Source organism: Lissotriton vulgaris, unplaced genomic scaffold, assembly GCF_964263255.1.
Source record: "Lissotriton vulgaris unplaced genomic scaffold, aLisVul1.2 SCAFFOLD_637, whole genome shotgun sequence".
NCBI classification, from domain to species: domain Eukaryota; kingdom Metazoa; phylum Chordata; class Amphibia; order Caudata; family Salamandridae; genus Lissotriton; species Lissotriton vulgaris.
The window spans coordinates 847,434-866,265 of NW_028245984.1; the positions used below are offsets into that span (position 1 = coordinate 847,434).

General features: G+C 44.8%; 1 protein-coding gene across 1 annotated transcript in view; it reads left to right on the top strand.

The window, feature by feature from the left end:
- Nucleotides 1-18,832, top strand: part of LOC147666196 (glycosylated lysosomal membrane protein B-like) — a 104,668-nt gene that overhangs the window by 43,316 nt on the left and 42,520 nt on the right. Inside the window, exon 3 of the mRNA XM_086949222.1 lies at nucleotides 6,308-6,508. Within this exon, the coding sequence (XP_086805348.1) occupies nucleotides 6,308-6,508 (201 nt within the window). The remainder of the gene's footprint in view (nucleotides 1-6,307; nucleotides 6,509-18,832) is intronic.

Consider the following 18,832-nt stretch of genomic DNA (forward strand, 5'->3'; position numbering starts at 1 on the left):
TATTGATGAAGCGCTCCAATCCATTAAAAAGGACACGGACACTGCACGTGCTTTGGGTACCCTTCAGTTTAAGAAGCAGCCCTTTCGGGGTGCTCGAGGACGTGGCACTACATCCACTTTTCGTGGAGGAAGCAGTCAATATCGGTCCCTCAACCAAGGTAACCAACGTTTCACCGGTAACCGCCAGCAGTCTTCCCGCCAGCAACCTGCCAGAACTTACAGAGGGAAGTCTAATTTCAGAGGACAATCCAACAAACGTCAATGACTTGTCTATCGAACGGAGAATTGGAGGTCAAATCTCTCTGTTTGGTTCTCAATGGTCCTCCATTACTACGGACCGTTGGGCACTCGACATTGTGAAGAGAGGCCATGCATTGGAATTTGTCGAGGTACCTCCTCCAACGCCACCTTCCGGACCGCCACCTCCGCACCTCAAAGAACTATTTCATCAAGTTCGCCTTCTCATTCAAAAAGGTGCGGTGGAAGTAGTGCCAAAGTCTCAGAGAGGGAAGGGGTTTTATTCCCGTTTTTTCCTTGTCATCAAAAAGAACGGAGAATGGAGACCAATACTGGACTTGAGAGCACTCAATCATTATCTCAAGGATCAGACCTTCCGTATGCTGACGCTTGCAGAGATCTTGCGTTTGCTCTCAGTCGGAGATTTCATGACTACCATCGATCTCCGAGACGCTTACTTCCATGTCCCAATTCTAGCGGGTCATCGCAAGTTCCTGCGCTTCAAGGTGGGGCACCTTCATTTCCAATTCAGGGTCCTTCCATTTGGCCTCCGTTCGGCCCCCCGAGTCTTTACAAAAATGTTGGCTCCGGTCATGGCTTTTCTTCGTCTCCAAGGCATACAGATATTCCCATATCTCGACGACTGCCTCCTGAAATCACAATCCCGCTCTCAACTTCTACACCATACTGCAGTTTGTCAGTCAGTATTCCGTTCCTTGGGTCTGTCCAACAATCTAGAGAAATCTCAATTGCAGCCAACAACTTGCAAGGATTTCCTAGGAGCAACGCTGGACACCAAACTAGCCAAGGCATTTGTCTCCCGGGAACGTCAGCAAAGGATTCTCCGACTAGTTTCGCTACTTCTAGCAAAGAAGTGCGTCTCAGTCCGTTTGTTGAAGTCCTTTCTAGGGATGGCTTCGTCGTGCATCGCTCTTGTCCCTCATTGCCGACTACGAACACGACCTATCCAACAGGCTCTGGACAAGCAGTGGCGGCAAGTCACCGGTTCCTTCAACGATCAGGTTTCCATCACCATTCCCATGAAGAAAGCCCTCAAATGGTGGGCACAACCACACCAGCTAGCGGCAGGCACGTCCTTTCTGTCCAACACCCCAGATCTGACACTAACGACGGATGCCTCCCTGGAGGGCTGGGGAGCTCACCTCCAAGACCTGTCCGTCAAAGGGAAATGGACTTTGCATCAAAAGACCTGGCACATCAACAAGTTGGAGCTTATGGCTATCTTTTTGGCCCTGAAATCATTTCAACCAGTGCTGCAGGGAGAGTCAGTTCTCATACAGACGGACAACACGACCTGCATGCATTATATAAACAAGCAGGGCGGAACAAAGTCTCCGGTGTTATCCCGCCTGGCAGAGGCGATTTGGGACTGGTCCATCAATCATCAAATCCAAATCACCGCAGTTCATCTTCCGGGGTTGTCCAACCTCCTGGCGGATTCCCTAAGCAGGTCCCGATCATCCAACCACGAGTGGGAACTCCACCAGCCAACACTCGATATGGTCTTTCACCGTTGGGGATGCCCGGAAATCGACCTCTTTGCGACTCCAGAGAACCGCAAATGCCCCGCCTACGCAAGCTGGCATCCCCACAAAGGATCCCAAGGCAATGCCCTTTTGATGGATTGGTCGAATCTCTTCGCCTACGCTTTTCCTCCGATCCCTCTAGTGCCTCGAGTACTTTGGAAGATGCGGAGAGAACCCTGCCACATCCTTCTGATTGCTCCCAGGTGGCCACGACAGGCGTGGTTCTCGGAGCTGCTACTCCTGTCTCAATGCAAACCCATTCTTCTTCATCCTGGAATGGATCTTCTCTCCATGAACAGGGGTCAAATCTACCATCCGGACCCCTCTTCCCCGAGTTTGTCAGCCTGGAACCTGAGCACTGTGAATTTGCACATCTAAGCATCCCTCAGGAGTGTCGTAACATCCTCGCTCAGGCCAGGGCTCCATCAACTATAAAGACTTATAAGTTGAAATGGAAACGCTTTTGCCACTGGTGTGCAGACGCCGGAGTACATCCTTTGCGTGCCACGCCCGCTGAGCTCCTCCCTTTCTTTCTCCATCTGGCTCAGTCGGGTTTGTCACATGCTACTTTAAGAGTTTTTCTGGCGGCAATATCACGCTTCCGCCATGATGGCTCCGCCTCCTTATGCTCATCCAGATTGATACGTCAATTCTTCAAAGGACTTCTTCTGACTTTTCCTCCAGTTCGGCGTCCCGCTCCAGAGTGGCGCCTCAACATTGTCCTATCACAATTAATGACTGCACCGTTTGAACCAATCCATAAAGCAGACCTCAAGTATGTCACCTGGAAGGTTGCGCTTTTACTTGCTTTGACGTCTTCACGTCGAGTGAGTGATATACATGCTTTCACGATTAAACAACCATTTCTGCAGTTTAAACCGGATTCTGTGCTTTTACGCACTAACCCTACTTTCCTTCCAAAAGTGCCGTCAGACTTCCATATTAATGAGCCTGTTATACTGAAGTCTTTCTTTGCCAACCCGCAATCTCCTGCGGAACAACGCTTGCACTCTTTGGACATTAGAAGATGTTTAAAGTTCTACATCGGCAGAACAGCCCAGTTCCGAAAATCGGATCAGCTCTTCGTGGCCTATGGCCGTTTTCAAAAAGGGCGACCAGTCACCAAACCTACAGTAGCCCGCTGGGTGGCTTCGGCGATTGCTTTCTGTCATCAGAAAGCGAGAAAGCCTTTACAGTCTACAGTAAGAGCCCACTCTACCAGGTCTGTGGCCTCTTCGACTGCACTCTTTGCCGGAGTTCCATTGCATCAGATTTGCAGAGCAGCCACGTGGTCCAGCAGGCACACGTTCACAAAGCACTACAATCTGGGTGCCATGGCTGAAGGAGATACCGCAGTGGGACAAGCTGTGCTCCGTAATCTTTTTCAATAAGGTGAGCCTCTGTTCTACCCTCCTCCTATGGTTTCCAGTCTTATGCATGTCTTCTCTATGTATACATATAGTTGTATAACTTCTATGGCATGGGTTTACACCTGTTGATTCCAACCTTTTGTGTATACATTGCATCCTGGAAACTTTGTGTTCGGATCCGGACTGCTTACTATTCTATATTCAAGCATGTGAATCTATGAAAGACACCCCAATACTGGAGAAGAACAATTGTTACTTACCTGTAAACAGGTGGTTCTCCAGTATTGGTGTCTTTCATAGATTCACATGCGACCCTCCCATCCTCCCCTCAGAGGCTCTCTTCTCCTCATAGACTCTGTGGTCACTCATGTGCTACGAAAATCTGAGGGCTTGAGCTCTGAGGAGAAGGTTCTAGAGGGCTGCTGGCGCCTGATTGGCTGCAGTTTGGACTAACATAATGACAAGGATAGGCTGCATTGGAACTTCTTTTTCCCCATGCATTCCTATGTGGAACTTTTTGGTTAGGTACCAGATGCTTCTTGTATGCATTTTTTGGGTTTTTCCTTATTATGGATATATATATTTATTATATATTATTATATATTTAGTATTTATTGCTATTTTATTTACCGTGGGACTCCCACTCCGACGACGGGGAATATTCAAGCATGTGAATCTATGAAAGACACCAATACTGGAGAACCACCTGTTTACAGGTAAGTAACAATTGTTCTTCTTGAATGCCACGGTCTACTTAAGAGTCTAGGGTTACAATTCTAACTGAGGTCCTACAACCTCAAACATCCTCAGCTGAGTCACTACTGCCTGTAAAAGAGTTATCCAAGAAACCAGGGAATGAGGTAAGGGAAAAGTCCACATCAGTTCCTGCAGTAAACTGTCTAGTAGCACAGAGATATAAGTTGGGTCGGCGTAACCCAACCTTACTGCTGATGCATCCTTCACCCAGGAGTCCAGTAGCGTTTCCATCATCTTGCTCAAAACAAAACTTTGAAGCATTCCAAGTAAGTCCACCTGATAGTGAATCTAAGAAATTGGATGCAGTGGAGAAAAATATTTCTTCAACAAGCAACCTGGCCCTGTTTGTGCCTAGTGCTGCCTACCTCCTGGGAAGATATAAGCCTGTGATGTGAGATATGGATGCAGTGGTTGTCTCAAACTTGCCTGAATCTGTATTTTTGTGAGCTAGTCTGTCATGGACAGTACTGTTCTAGACATCCGGGCAAGAATAGACACATAATATTTTGTGGCTAGGCTCATAAGTATCATTATGCAGGCATGTTTAGCTCTGATCAACGGTCCTTTCAGGCGATGGCCAAGCGGCATAGCTGGATATGCCTTTCAACTGAGCCCCGCTCTTCAGAAACAGAGGACGCTTCCCTGAAAAGGTTTAAGAAGGAAACACCTGCAGCCCAATCTTTGGGCCTCCATTCACCTCTGAAGGATTATAGATAGTTTTAGAATTTTTTTAATGTTCTAAAAACAATAAAATTTCAAACCTCCCAGGAAACAAAATCAGCTCCTCTGTCAGTGCAGAGGCAGCGGCAGGGTTCATCAGGCCGAGCAACACTCTTCATCCTCTTTTTTGCATCCCTTTGAAAGCCACTTTAGCTCTCCCATTAATGGAGCATGTGTGGCTGGTGGGCGGACAGGGCATCCTCCTTTCTACATCTGAAGATGGTGTGGGACCACTTTCGGATGACTCAATTCTGCTGTTTAATTTGGGCTTTCCATTTTAATGACCAAGTCTTAACTAAAGCCCTTTTAGTGCCTCGTGTTCATAGAGCCCGTAATGGACACATCCTTCATTTTGAGCTTTAACTCATCCCCAGAGGATCCAGGACACACAGGATACGATTCTGATGTTTGGGGACAGAGCTCAAATTCTGGGAAGTGCCGAAGGATTGGACTTGGGCGTAGGAGCATGGAATCTGACTAACCTCAAACTATCTGGCCTGTTCTCTGAACACCAGAGCTGACAGTCTCAGTCAGCGTCAGCTTGCCCACCACCAGTGGCATCTCTATCCATAGGTGGCCCAGTAATCTTTGCCCTGTTAGGCACACCTCTGATGGATTTCTTGTCCACTGATGACAATGCCCATTGTTCGTAGTTCTGTGCCCTCCGGTATCTTCTACAAAGAGATTTGTGGGTCACGTGTCAGTTGAGGTGGAACTTTTTCACTTAACTAGATGTTTCCTTTCCTACCCTTGATTCCTGGGGTATAAGAAAGATTTGCCAGGACCAGGTCCAAATAATTTTTATTGCCACAGACTGGCTAAGGAGAATGCTGTATGCAGGCCTAATATACTTCTGACTGTGTCTCCTGCTGCGTCTACTTCCTAAAGCAGACCTCCTCTCCCAGTCGGAGGGCGGGGTGCTGCACCCCAACTTTCTGAACCTCCATCTTTATGCCTGGTGATTGAGCTGGGGCAAAGGGAAGTGGTCCAAGAAGCACTCTCAGGCTGCTGCCCCTCCACCAAGTGAGTCCACTATGAAAGTAGATGGTTTTATCTGATTGTGTGCATAGCATGCATCCCTTGAAGGAATGTCTATCAGAGGTTCTTTGTTTCGCTCTGTCTCTGACATAGGTGGGCTGTGCAGTGAGCATCATCAAAGGATATATTGCGGCTTTTTCTGCTTTTCTTTGCCTTTCACAACAACCTCCCCTGTTTAAGGGTGTCTACTTCAAAATCTGTTAAAGAGGCGAGGAATCTTTCCCAATCTCGCACACTCCACTGTCTGAAGAATGGCCCTAAACCACATTTGAAAGGTTTCCAGCCTAGATTTGTACACTGTGCAGTCTCAAATTGATTGTTGATTCCTCATCTCCTCCTCTAAAGGGAATGGAAAAAATAGAGGGGGAATGGATTTTGGAGCCATATTGTTCCAATCATGTCATGTGGGTAATTCTTCTGGCACTGTGACTGAGCCCGCACTCCCTACTTTCAAAGGAGAGCTATTGTAAGTTTCCAGATCCAGCGTGGCTCCTAAGGATAATTCAACAGGTGAGGAATTTGCAGGTAGATGGAGTATAGGGAGTATCCACCAGAAAGATTTTTATTGAATATAAGTAACTTTTTCATTGATGCAAAACTGCTTTTGTAATGTACAATTATGTGTTGTTGTTGTTGTAGGTCTTTGAGTATTACGATGGTAACAACACTGCGGACTTCACTCACATCTCAAAGTCCTATTTCTACCCTGCATACAATCTGGAGGACCTTGTTTGGGAGCATGGGGTCTGGATCTTCAATGCCAGTACTCAGACAGCAGTGTTCCGTGGTTCCAATGCTTCCGACTCTAGCCACTTCCAGAATGGCACCATCTCTTTTAGGGTAAGAATATGTTTGTAAACAGCAATTCAAGGTACATTGAATAAGAACCTTTTGTGTCAGAAAACGTGTAGGCCCCCTGATTTTGGTTTTTGAAGGTTGGTTAGTAGTGAACAAAACAAATAGTATTTTGATGTGTACATTAATGTGTTTATGCACCTTTCTGTTTCCCTACTATTGAGTTGCATTTCACAGTCCTGCATATTCACCAGTCATGTAGTTTTTTGAAGTTTTTTATGTAGTCTTTTCATGGATCACATTTAACTCTGCCTCCTGGTGAATACTGTTGTAGAAGAAGACTTTGCTTTGCTTTCTTAGGCTCTTGTAGCATTCAGGATCTTTTGAGATTTTTAATGGACAATGCATTTCGGTCTTCATAAATACTACTGTTTGGCACAGTCTGATTGCCCGTTTTTAGGCAATTCCCCTGCCACACTCTGACAAAATGGCGTAGGCAGGGTAGGATTGTAAGTGAATTGCACCCAAACCTACTGCAATAAATGAGACTCATTCACTAAGAAAAGGGACCAAGCGCAGCAGCTTAGAAGCTGATAGCAATGCTGATCTTCTGACATAAGCATTCCATTCTTGATCTAACACCACTAAATCTCCTCTGCTACAGATGATTGTGTCCTAAACTACTGTTGTATTATTAAATATTGTGCTTCACCTATCTGCCTGAGCTCTATCACATCTTTATTCACTGTTCAAGAAACCGGCTCTGTAGTAACTGCCCTTCCAGAAATACCAATAGCATATAACATATTGTGCTTTTGGGCGGTCTTTGATTTGAGGATTAGATTTTCCAACTTGTGAGTGGGCTCTTTTCCAGATATTTTCTTTGCCCTTCAGAAAATCCTACTCTGCAATAGATACTTATTTTTCTACTGCTATCTTGGATATCTGTACTGTTTCTGATGCAGAGTTTAGTGGCAATAGGCACAGCTTTGAATATGTCTTATTACACTGGAGTTGTCCTCTCCACATCAATCACATCAATGCTCTCTGTAGTTATAGGCAAGGACACATCAACACTGCGTGTAGTGATGGTCCAGCGTGCTTTTTTTCTGTTTTAAGCTCCCATTCATTCTAAAAATCCCATAATATCTGCAAAAATTCCTATTTGTTCTATAGGATTGTGCTTTTATTTTTTTTTATTCGAGTAAGAGCCTTCTGAAAATTAATCTCTGGTAAAAATGCTTTTATTGTTTGAGATGTGCCTCTTTTTAACTTTAACCCGCTCTTAAAACTGTCTATGCCCAATGCAGAAAGGTTTTTGATGTGATTTAAATATGATTTTCATGTGATTTAGTCCTAAAATTTCAGGTGTAACACCCAGTTGCCAGAAAAGCTGTTATTCCGCTCCTGCTACCAACCATGTTTCCCTTTTTAGGTCTCGCCTAGCCTTGCTGTGCACATGCGCAGCTCGCTCGGTGAAATTTATTGCTCATGAGGAGTTTGACAAAAGGGCTTTAAGCCCCTCTCCTTATTTCCATTGGCTGGCGCCACCGTTTATGCTAAACGTTGGCCTGCCATTGGAAATAAGCTTTCTGGGGAGACTCCTTTTGGCTTTTTTGTCCGGCCCATCCGGACTGGATCACCTGCATCACGGCTGTCGTGAAGCAGTTTCTTATCGCAAGAGGCGTGTTATGTAAACAAGTCCTGCGATCCAGTCTGGATGGGCCGGACAAAAAAGTAGACTTGGTGCTGCGTGTTTATTTGAGGATCCTGCTTTCACTTTAAAGTGAAAGCGCAATGCAAAAATAAACAGCGGCTGCCTGTTCTATAGGAGAAATTACAACTTATAGCAGCGAGCGTGAAGCCTATACCTCAGTTTTCCTACGCCCACTCACATATGTCTCTACCCTATTGCGGGACTGTGTCTTTCATCGTCCACTGTGCACGCCTCGATCTGCAAAACAGAAATTCGCCACAGTTCCCGGTTTCCTGGAAGCTGGTAGAAGTCCTTTTAAAGTTGCTCGAGCAGCTCTTTTCCTATTGGCTGGGGAGCTACACGAACACAAATGGCACAGCAGCAGCCAGGGCAGCGCAGCCAGCACCGCTGATCCCGCAGGCCCCCATAGCCGCAGGCCTGCACGCGCAGCCCACTGCCCGCAGCTCCAAGCCCCCTCTACCCCCTTATGATGTAGCCAGGGACCCCTCGCTGCACCCCCTTGCCCCGGATCTGTCGTCTCGGAGGGTGCAGACAGCTCAGGGCACCCCACCTCCTTCCTTTTTTTGTTGCAGACAGCTCAGGGCACCCCACCTCCTTCCTTTTTTTGTTGCTAAGCCTGGAAGAAAAAATGCCGATCATGTCATGATAGTCTTACCAAAGTATTCTATTTTTAATAATCTTTTGAATACCTTTCCCACATCTTGTGTTTGCTAATGTTCGGGCCATAGAAAGAAACCAACAACAAAGGATTACAAGACAAGCGCAAATTCAACCATAAATAACCAACCGAAGAGAGCGGATCTATTTTTATTTTTATACCTTCCCACCTCCTGGACTTTTGTTTCCGATGCGTTTTCGTTTTTTAATTCATGCAATTTATCCCAGGCCCCCTGTGGATCTCAAGATGAACAAGCAAAGGCCCAAGAGAAACATCATCCAGAAGAAATACGTAAGTGCCAAACGGGGTGCTGTGTATGCAGCGATGCCTGCTGCACGGGGACATTTTAAAGGGCTGCAATTCTGCCTTCCCACAATTGTCACTGGCATTAATCCGATTATAGTGACAGTAAGCGCTGTGGACTATGACGTTTGTGCATTTTGTGAATTATGTGGGGGGCAAAGGGTATGTGTAAGATAAACCTTGGAAATCATTATAAAAGAAAGTTTTAAAAAAGTCATATTAGAATTGCACGCTGAATAATACATGTATTTGTGGCACATTAAAGTGCATTGCATAAAACCCTTCTGTATGTCGAATTTCCTTCGGGTTAGAGACATTTTCTCGTATTGTAAAGTGAGCTGTTTTGCGCCTTTTACAAGAAGATCAAACTGTAGGCGTTATATATAAATTAGTACAAGTTATAGATAATTGCAGGAGTAAGTTATGGTTGACAACCTCAGCATGTCAGAAGGCACAGAAGATTCCTCGTTTGTTGGGACCGTTTCTATTGTACGTTTGCTAGCTGGTCTACGCTGTGCGCCTTTACTTACAGGTGTCTCTACTGCTTTTTTCTTACACGTAAAAATCTTGTTTTGTTGTTACTACCAGCTTTGTTGGTGACGAGCCAAAGTAGTTTTGTTTGTTTTGCTATAAAGAAAAACAAACTGCAAGTTCTAATCGCGGCAGGAAATCTGCGCTCCGCAGCTGCAGAAAAAAGCATTAAAAATGCAATAGGTCTCTCCTTTGATTAAGTTAAAGCCATTTGCTTTGCTATACAATACCATTAGCAAAGCAGATGGCTTTAACTTAATCAAAGGTGAGACCTTTTGCATTTTCAAAGCTTGTTTGTTGAGTCAACCCACAAGGGGCCTCCTTGCTGCAGCTGGACATTTTCAGAACGTACTTAGGCTCCTCATTAAAAAGAGAAGTGTGCAGCGCCTATAATTTGTAGCTAAAATCAATGGGCAGCAAATAAAATCGGAACTTCATTCTGAGCAAACTATGTAATCTTTTTCTAGGTGCACCCTTACCGCCATCGTTCCTATATAGGTCCTCTCCATGCATTCCATCATAGAACTACTGTTGCTTATGGAACAGATTGTGACTGGATGTTCTGTGCTGGCCATCGGTTGATCAGATTACTTTTGGTTAAGTACATTGGCTTAGAGAGAGAGTATATATTGTGGCCTAACAGGTTACTTTACAGTAGGGTTTGTACTTTTGCTTGTTTAGATTACCCCCTCCCTGTAAATTATATAGGGGTACCTTCCTCCTTTTGGATTATTGATCAGAGAACTTTGCCAGGTTTCTGTCAGTTTGCCATCGGAAGACACAGCCTCAAGCAATGACAGGCACCAAAAAACGTCTCACATTTGTTTTAAATTTTTCCTATTTGGGCTCAGTGGAGCTGCGTTGTATAAATCGTCAAGTGTAGGAGGTACATTTGGACCTATTATGATGGCTGTTATCTGCAGTATCTTTCACACATTTGCCTGCCCAGTGTCTGGTACCAGGCTCTTCCCACTGCTTACCTGCCTGCACAGCTTGTCTGCTGTTCGGCATACACAGGGCTAGGCTCTCAACGCATAGGGCTAAAAGTTTGAGTTGAGAATACTACTTTTGCAGCATTGATATGCAGGATACCTGTGATGTGTTACCTGGTAGCTTTCTTTGTCTTGAGTGCTTATTGGTGCCTTTGATCCTCCTCATGGACCTCATTGCATTCAGAACAGTAACATTAAGTTATCAAAACTTTAATATAGCGCAACAAATCACGCCCGCAGGGGTATCTCGGCGCTTGCAGCGAGGTCCCAGAGGAGAAAGAAAAAGAAGAAATATGGTCAAAAGAGCCAGGTTTTAATAGCTTTTTTTAAGCAGACACAGTCAGAGCAGACGTGAATGTGAAGCGGGAGCATTTCAATGAAGGGGGCCCAGGTATGAAAGGGATCGACCGCAATGTCTTGCTGTGCGAATACAGCGTGCACAGAGCAAGAACTGATCCTTAGATCTTAAATTTCTGGTGGGCAGATGGATTTGAGAGCTTGTTTTGAAGATATGTTAGCCCTTAACCTGTGTACCAGGCACGGAAGCTTGAAAATTGCTTGCTTCCTAATGTGAAGCCAATGCAGTGTCTAAGCCTAGGTTCAGAAGATGTGCGAGGTGGAAGCTTGAGGACAAGACTGGCTGCGGTGTTCTGACCTATTTGTAGTCTAGACAGGAGAGAATCAGCCGCTGCCATTAGGACATTTCCATAATCTTGGTGGCTAACCACCAGTGCCTGTGTGAGTGTCTTTCTGGTTTGGAGAGGCAGCCATTGAAATACTCTTCTCAACATACGCATTATATCTAAACAGGTGCTGCGTGTAGATTTCACCTTCTCGCTCTCATTGAGAGGCTGTCCTCAATTAAAATGCTTAGGTGTTTGGCCACCTTTTTGGGTTGAGTGGGAGGGCATCATTCAGGTGGCCACCAATCATACGTCCAGTAGTGATGGGCCTTGCCAAACAGCACAATTTCTGATCTATCCCCATTGAACTGTAGGCAATCAATCGTGGGACACTCTGGAAGCAATTTTCCTCATGCATTCCCTGAATTTCAGTTTAATCCATCAGGATTTGTAGAGCGCGGCTGCTTCGCCCATGAGATTCTCGATGCGCTGTGGCATCATGCTGCATAGATCATACTTCCTGTTCCTATTGGTTGAACATCCAGGTCTTAAGGTCCTTTTCGCACTGCTGTAGTGATGGAGAGGCACTGTGGTGCAGGGGGGGGGGGTGGTGTTCCAGGTATAAGCCGACCGGTGGGAGAATGAGCTGCCTCCCCTGTTTGCCTGCAGATGCGCTGGATAGCTGCTAGGGAGTTTCCTGTTGGTGGAATTTTACTTGTTTTTTTAGGTTTTTTGGACCTTCATTATGTAGTGCCTTGTAAGCATGGGTGAGCAGCTTGATAAGCAGCAATTTGTCAGAAGACATAGCCTAAAATTTGACCTCTGTCACTGAAACACAGCAAATGTGACTAGATAAATACAGAATTTAAAGACCTCTATATTTATTACTTGGCTTTTTGCAACCCACCAAAAACCGTCTCCCAACCTACCAGTGGATTACGAACCACAGTTTGGTAAACACTGCAGTAGAGTGAAGCTTATCCCACATTCATACCTTCTGTAGGAGAGCCCACTCTTGCATCCATATTTCAGACACGTAGGGGAGGGTCTTTACCAAACCACCACTCAGGTCAGGTATGTGTGGTGTAGGTTTTTTTAATTGAATTAATCTAAATTTGGTGCCAATTGCTTGCTCTTGTGGAGCAACATTGCCTTCCTCCAGTCATGCAAATGCTCTCACGTCCACCTCTGAGGCCACTCAAGGCCAATAAGAAGTCTGGATGTGAATCACCTGGGATCAGTGGAACTGCAAAGCTTAGCATACCCTTTTCACCCTTTAGCAGTTTGACTTTAAGGGGATTGAAGTCTGGGCGGTCTTTAAAGGTATAGGTGTGGTGGAAGAGGGCATGATGAAGCTTTAGGTAGCGGAAAAGGGGCAATTGTGTATGCCAAATTCATTTTGATTATCTTCAAATGGTCCTATGGAATTCTGGGCCACAACTTCACCGATCGTTGAGATACTGATGTTGCGCAACCTGTTAAATCGCTATGAGGTCATTACTCTCTTTGTGCAACATTGTTCCCCACTTCAGAGGGATCTCCTTCATAAGTCCGCCCTGCTATTAGCAATAGCCAAGGCTTTGTGCTAAAGTTTTTTAAATGGCTCTGACCTGCGATAGTCTAGCTGGGACACGTCCACTGTAGAGAATATGTGCAGGGTGTGACTATCCCATAAACCACCTCTTCGATGCAAAGGCAAGATCAGAGAGTGGGCCAAACTGCCATTGACCTATCTCTAACCTTTGTGAGGCTCTGTCTCTGTAGTATGACACCACATCCGCCATGCCCAGGCATCTGTCAACGGAGACTTGAAACAATTAACCAGTGATACCTCAGGGACTCAAGTAAGCAATTATAGAGGAAAATCTATGTTCACATGACTAAAAGATCCATTTCATTTTGTTGGAATGGAAATGACACTATACCTCTCCAATGCACACTGATGTGGCAAATTCTGTAAGGTGTCTGCTACCTCAGGAAGCACAAGTGGAGCTGTGGGACCTGTCTAGTATGCTATCTAGTACCCTATCGTAACCACCTCCGAGTATCAGTTTGCTGTGGCTGATATAGGATTTGTGTTATGCAGTTGAGGCAGATATGTTAGTTAGAGGTGTGCTGTGTACAGAGGAGGCAATGAATCAGCCCAAATACGACGCACCATACTTTAGCGATCGGGATAGGAGAGTGAGTTGGAGGTCCATTCCTTTTGAGCCATGTGTGAATTCAACATATAGAACTTTGGAAAATCCATACTCTGTTAAGAAACTGCACTTGGTTCCCATCAGATTTGTCTCTTCTAGGAAAGGATGTCTTTTAGCCTCTTTTATGACCACCACAATCTTGATTTTTTTTCTCCAAGATGCCATTGATGTTCCATATCCATTGCCGAAGGGGGCTGTCCAGCTTCCTGTGTAACCGTCATGTGGAGGGATGTTTTTATAACTATCCTAGGGTGCTTTTCTGTGCTTATCTGAGCGAATGGAATCCACTTTAACCAGGAAACCCAAGAATGAAACTACCAAATCCCCCCCACCCCATACTTCAGAATAAGAAGCATCTGTCAACAAGGTCAAGATATGCCCTTTCTGAACACTCCCAGAAACAACTTCATCTGTACCCAATACGCTTAAATCTGAATAATAAAGAGGAACAGAAATAAGTAACCAAGGATAACTTAAGATAACTTTACCAAAAATAAAAATACTTGACTGTCCCTCAAGGCCTTGTTGTTATCCAAGCTGAGAGAAGAAGGCGATATGAACTAATCTGTTAAAAGAATGTGTTATCAGGGCATGAGATTGTATTCTGTCTGGATAAATAGTAAAACTTTTTGTCTTAAATGGAGCTAATTCAATAACTGCTTTTTAGGTCTCGCGACCTATCAATGCGCGCAAGCGCATTGAGCGGAGCGAGAATTCAAGTGCTCAAAATGCTCGTCAAGCCAAGGGTTTCGTTTGTGCGTTTTTCTTTGGTTCACATGAATCACGTGACCAAACAAGCATGCGCATCAGCCTCCCTCCCTCCCTCCCTCCTAATTGCATTTTTTCACGGCCGCACAGCACATCAAAGGGCTTCTCCGAGCGTGTGCTGTGCGGCTTCTCCTCCCCTAATTATTCATGGCTGGCCGGTGGCCGGCCGTACTTTCTGTTTCCCGGCCGCTCTTGTTTTGCATGTTTTGTATGCATGTAGAACACGCCTATTATGGTAGCTTTCTCGGTTAGTGTTTGGTTTTTTTTACTTCACAAACATGAAACCCTGACTCGAACCTGCCTGTATTCGAACCACTGACTGAAAAATTACATCCAGGCTTAGTACAACGCTAGTCTTCCCAGTGGGTTATTTTTTCTACTTTCCCTAAAGCTTGAGCTGTTTCTCTAGTCACCGAAAGAAAGACAGCAGTGGCATTTGTATGGTGTGACTAGCCCTTTGTTAAAGATGCTGCAGTGGACCCTCTGGTACGCCATTTTCTAAGGCTTTTATTTCTTATTGCAAAAAATATTCATTCTCTTGGTGTCGAGTTGGCTTGTTACCTGCTTCTCTTTTGCCGGAGTGAGTCCAACTCTATTAGTAGCTGTAAGAAAAAAGATAATTTCAATAATTTGAATAAAGTAGCAGAACGAGAATGCAATGCGAACTTTGCAAACACCCCTGCCCAGAATCTCACAAACACTTAGATATTAATATAAAATAGCCTGTTCGGTATCATTTGAAGTGATTCGAAAGCTTTTATTTCAACTAGCGTACAATGTTTTTCCCCCCAAAAGCATATTTCCTGTGCATTTTAAATATTCGGTTATACCATTTAAATAGGGAGGCTGCAACATTCGTCCTCTTTGATTGGCTCAGGCACAGTATAGCCCAATGAAAATATTTATGTCATCTGTTTGAGCTTATATTTTAGATTAGAGCTTTGTGTTTCTGTGATTATATCATTTTTTTAAAATACATTTCGAAAATGCCCTTCTCACTACCTAGTGGGTAATAAATGATAGACTGCCATTTGTCGTTGGTTGTTACAGGGGCACATTTGATACTAAACCGATAGCTTTTATTTGGCTTTATTGGACGTTTTCTTACATTTTTATACGGTTCATTCTTTCTCAGACAACCTTTTCAGTATTCTGACATTTGGATCACGACAGCCTTGTATCAGTCGTTCTCGTCGCCCCCCTGACGCTACCTGTGCTTAATGCCGTATTTTGGGAATACGGTGGCCGTGTTGGTACACTCCGCGTCTGCCGCGTAAAACCCTCTACATGGGAAGGCGGCGCAGCTGGCAAGCGGTGCGTACTGGGCGCAACTGGAGGTAATTAGCACCGAGCCGCCATTACACGAACACGTCGCGGTGTCTGACTTTAGTAGCCAGCCTATCACAGTAAATTTGTGTTCAAACTTCAGCCCCGAATAGCCGAAAGGGGAGCTAGAATGCGAGAAGGATAAACGGGGGTCTGGTCGCATGAAAAAGGTCACTGCCTTAGCTCAAGGTTTGAGGGGAAGGTTGGTTAGTCCACGGCGTTGCAGAGGGGAATTTCCGTCTCGTTTCCTAGTTGAAGGAGAGAGAAGATAGGTTTTGCTTCACAGCAAGTCATGTCAGATAATTCGGGTGGTGTATTTTTTAAGCCTCGTCTATAAAGGGTTTGGTTGCCAGAACACTTTGAAGGGCAGGGATCCTCCCGAAGCGTTATTCTACCCGGTATGTAAGAGAGGGCCGCTAGGCGTCTCTTTTCCCACTCCCACTAGCCCCCACACCCGGCCAGGTGAAGTGAAGAGGCCTGGGGCAGAGTCAGTAGAGCAAACAATGCTAGGCCAGTCAAAGCTGAAAGCTAACAGAATATGGAGTGATGCAGCATTATGACCCGGCAGTGCATTTCTGCCATCACTGTCCGCGTGACGCTACATCGTCATATCCCGTCTGTGCCTCATCTAATACCATATCCGGTTGCAAGTACTTTGTGTAAGTGACAAATCTCCTTGAAAAGCGCACCATATAAAGGGGCGTAATAAAGCCTACTATGAAGCGCCCCCTTAGGAGTCATTCACTAGGCCCGGCCCCGTTTGGCATACAGAAGGTCAGCCAAAGGGCATTAAGGGGGCACTCCTCAAAATATCGCCGAGGATCACGCATTCTGCTTTAAACCAGTCAATGTATATTTCACTGTTTCTATTAATTCCTGTCGAATGTCGGCACACCGAGAAGAGGTATATATACAAATGTATTCCTATAAGCTAAGCGAGTTCACATTCGGGTTTCGCTACTAATTTAAGACGCAATTCAAAAAGATTAAGCAGTATCACAACAGTCAAATACACTGAAAAACTGGCAGACCTACTTACCCAACCCCCCCCCCCCCCCCCCCCCCCCAACTTATCTTAGTGCCAAAAAGGTGAAAAATGTACAGAAGGACACATCTAAAAACGCGCAGACCTGCAAAAATGTAAAGGACACAACATTGTCAGCAGGTTCTAGACTTTATAGCGTGAGAAGAGTATCACCCCACATGTTAAGTCGCCCAAAGTTCGCCTGGAAACAAGCACTGGCGTTGCCAATAGGTCTCGCAGTAGGAAATTTGGAGCTATTACAATTGCAAATAACAATGCCTTTTATTTTTGTTTTCATTTTAAAAACATAAAGGGCTTTGTCATTTACAAAACCAATAGCTCCAAATTTCCTACTGCGAGACCTATTGGCAACGCCAGTGCTTGTTTAGTATGATGCAAGTGAGACCAACAGGCATATAATTGCCATTCTTGCTCATCTCTAAAGCAGGAGGTCTTGGGTATGGCTCTGCTTAGTTTGTTTCTTCTCTGGTTGTAAGATAAGGCATTTGAGCTCTTAGGGGAGGCCTCGCCATTAAGGCTCAGTGAGCTTAAATATCAAAACAAGTGGGCATGTTGGATTTGGGGAGCCATGAATTAATCCACTTGTTTAAAAAGTATTTAGGTTGTGTGTTCTCCATCCTTTCTGGAAATCCTACAGATCAGATGTTATTTTGCCATTCCTGCCCTTCAGCATCTTCTGCACATTCTTATAATATTTTGGAGGTCTAGATTAGTCAGTAGAATGTCCATTTACGGGTTTTCACTGTGCTCAAGTTCCAGTAGCCTGCCCTCTGCCTCCGTGACTCTGTCTACGGCATTCCATAGATCTTGGTGCTAATTGGATAAATCTATTCCTGCCTTGTCTAGTTTAGACTCCCATGCCAGTTTGGTGCTGTTTAATGGCCTGGAGGAATCCTGTTGTGCCCGCATGATGTGGGGGCCTGGTCTCATGTGATTGGTCTGAGCTGGCTTTTCGTTAGGGGTGTTTATTCTCTCTCCAGAGAGCTTTGAGTATGTCAATTTTGGCCTACTTCTAGCGTGTCTGCCTTAGATTTTGGTCATGGTTTGGAAACAGAAGTTCTCACGATGTATCACGCAGCTCAGGTCATGTTTGATTTTCCAATGTAAATAATCAAGAAAAGTGGATGGGTCTGTATCACCTCCTCTATTCATAATTCTATGGCAGCCACTTAGAGTGTTGTTGAGTTAGTCCCTCGCAAGTTATATCTGCCCTTCACCTTGATGTTTTGTTCTGGGATGAAGGGTGTCCTCACATTCTGCTCAGCATTTTCAGTCATATTTGCGCTTCTGGCATGTTGATCCAGGTGGCAGACTGCTGGGTTGGTTCACTGCAATGTGAATCAGCGCTGTTGCATATTAATTTTTTTCCTTGGAAACGCACCATTTTTGGTGTGATCATTGTTACATTACATTGGCACAGCAAGTCTTTTCCTGCCACCTCTCACTTCAGGTATTTTACAAAATGTACAACTTCCAGTGCTAGTCAGGATATTTCTCTCTCCTTTCTCAGGGAGTGAAGGGAATGCTACATTAGCCACAACACTTTAATAGACAGGCAATCAGCTCAATGCTCCCTCAATTGTGGCTGCACCCTGCATGTTGCTTCTTTCTACCTCTCTGTGAGCATGGCACAGCAGTAGTTGAGTCGTGCCTTAATCAGGATATGTTTTCCTCTTCACTGCCTGGACACCAATGTCTCCAGTGATCAAAAGTGTGTGGGCCGGCGCCTGTCCCTGACCATCCGGTCTACCCGGTCTGTTCCATATCCTGATCATCCTAGATGCCTCAAAGGTAATAGCCTATTAATCTTTTTACTATGCAAATATGTAAGATATTGAGCAAACTGTATACGATAAGGGAGGATTATGGTAGCCCTTGTTGGAGATCTTGTCTGCTGTGTTGGACACACAAGCTGTGATGGTTGGAACTCATTTTATGAAAGGTGGTAAAACTGATTTATAGGGGTAATACAGTGCAGAAGTGTATTTTTTAAATCCAGCAAGATAAGAGGAAGCATATACGTAGAACAAAAGGATTTAATTGTCCTTGGATGGTGGAATCAAGCTGAATATAGAATGACCCTCAAACCTAGAGAGGGGGTACAGGTTTCAGAAGCAGATGAATGTGGAAGTGAAGAGTGGGTTGACAAGTACGAGCCATTCTTGACAAATTCAGCAAACCTAAGAATATTATAAACACTGTGTA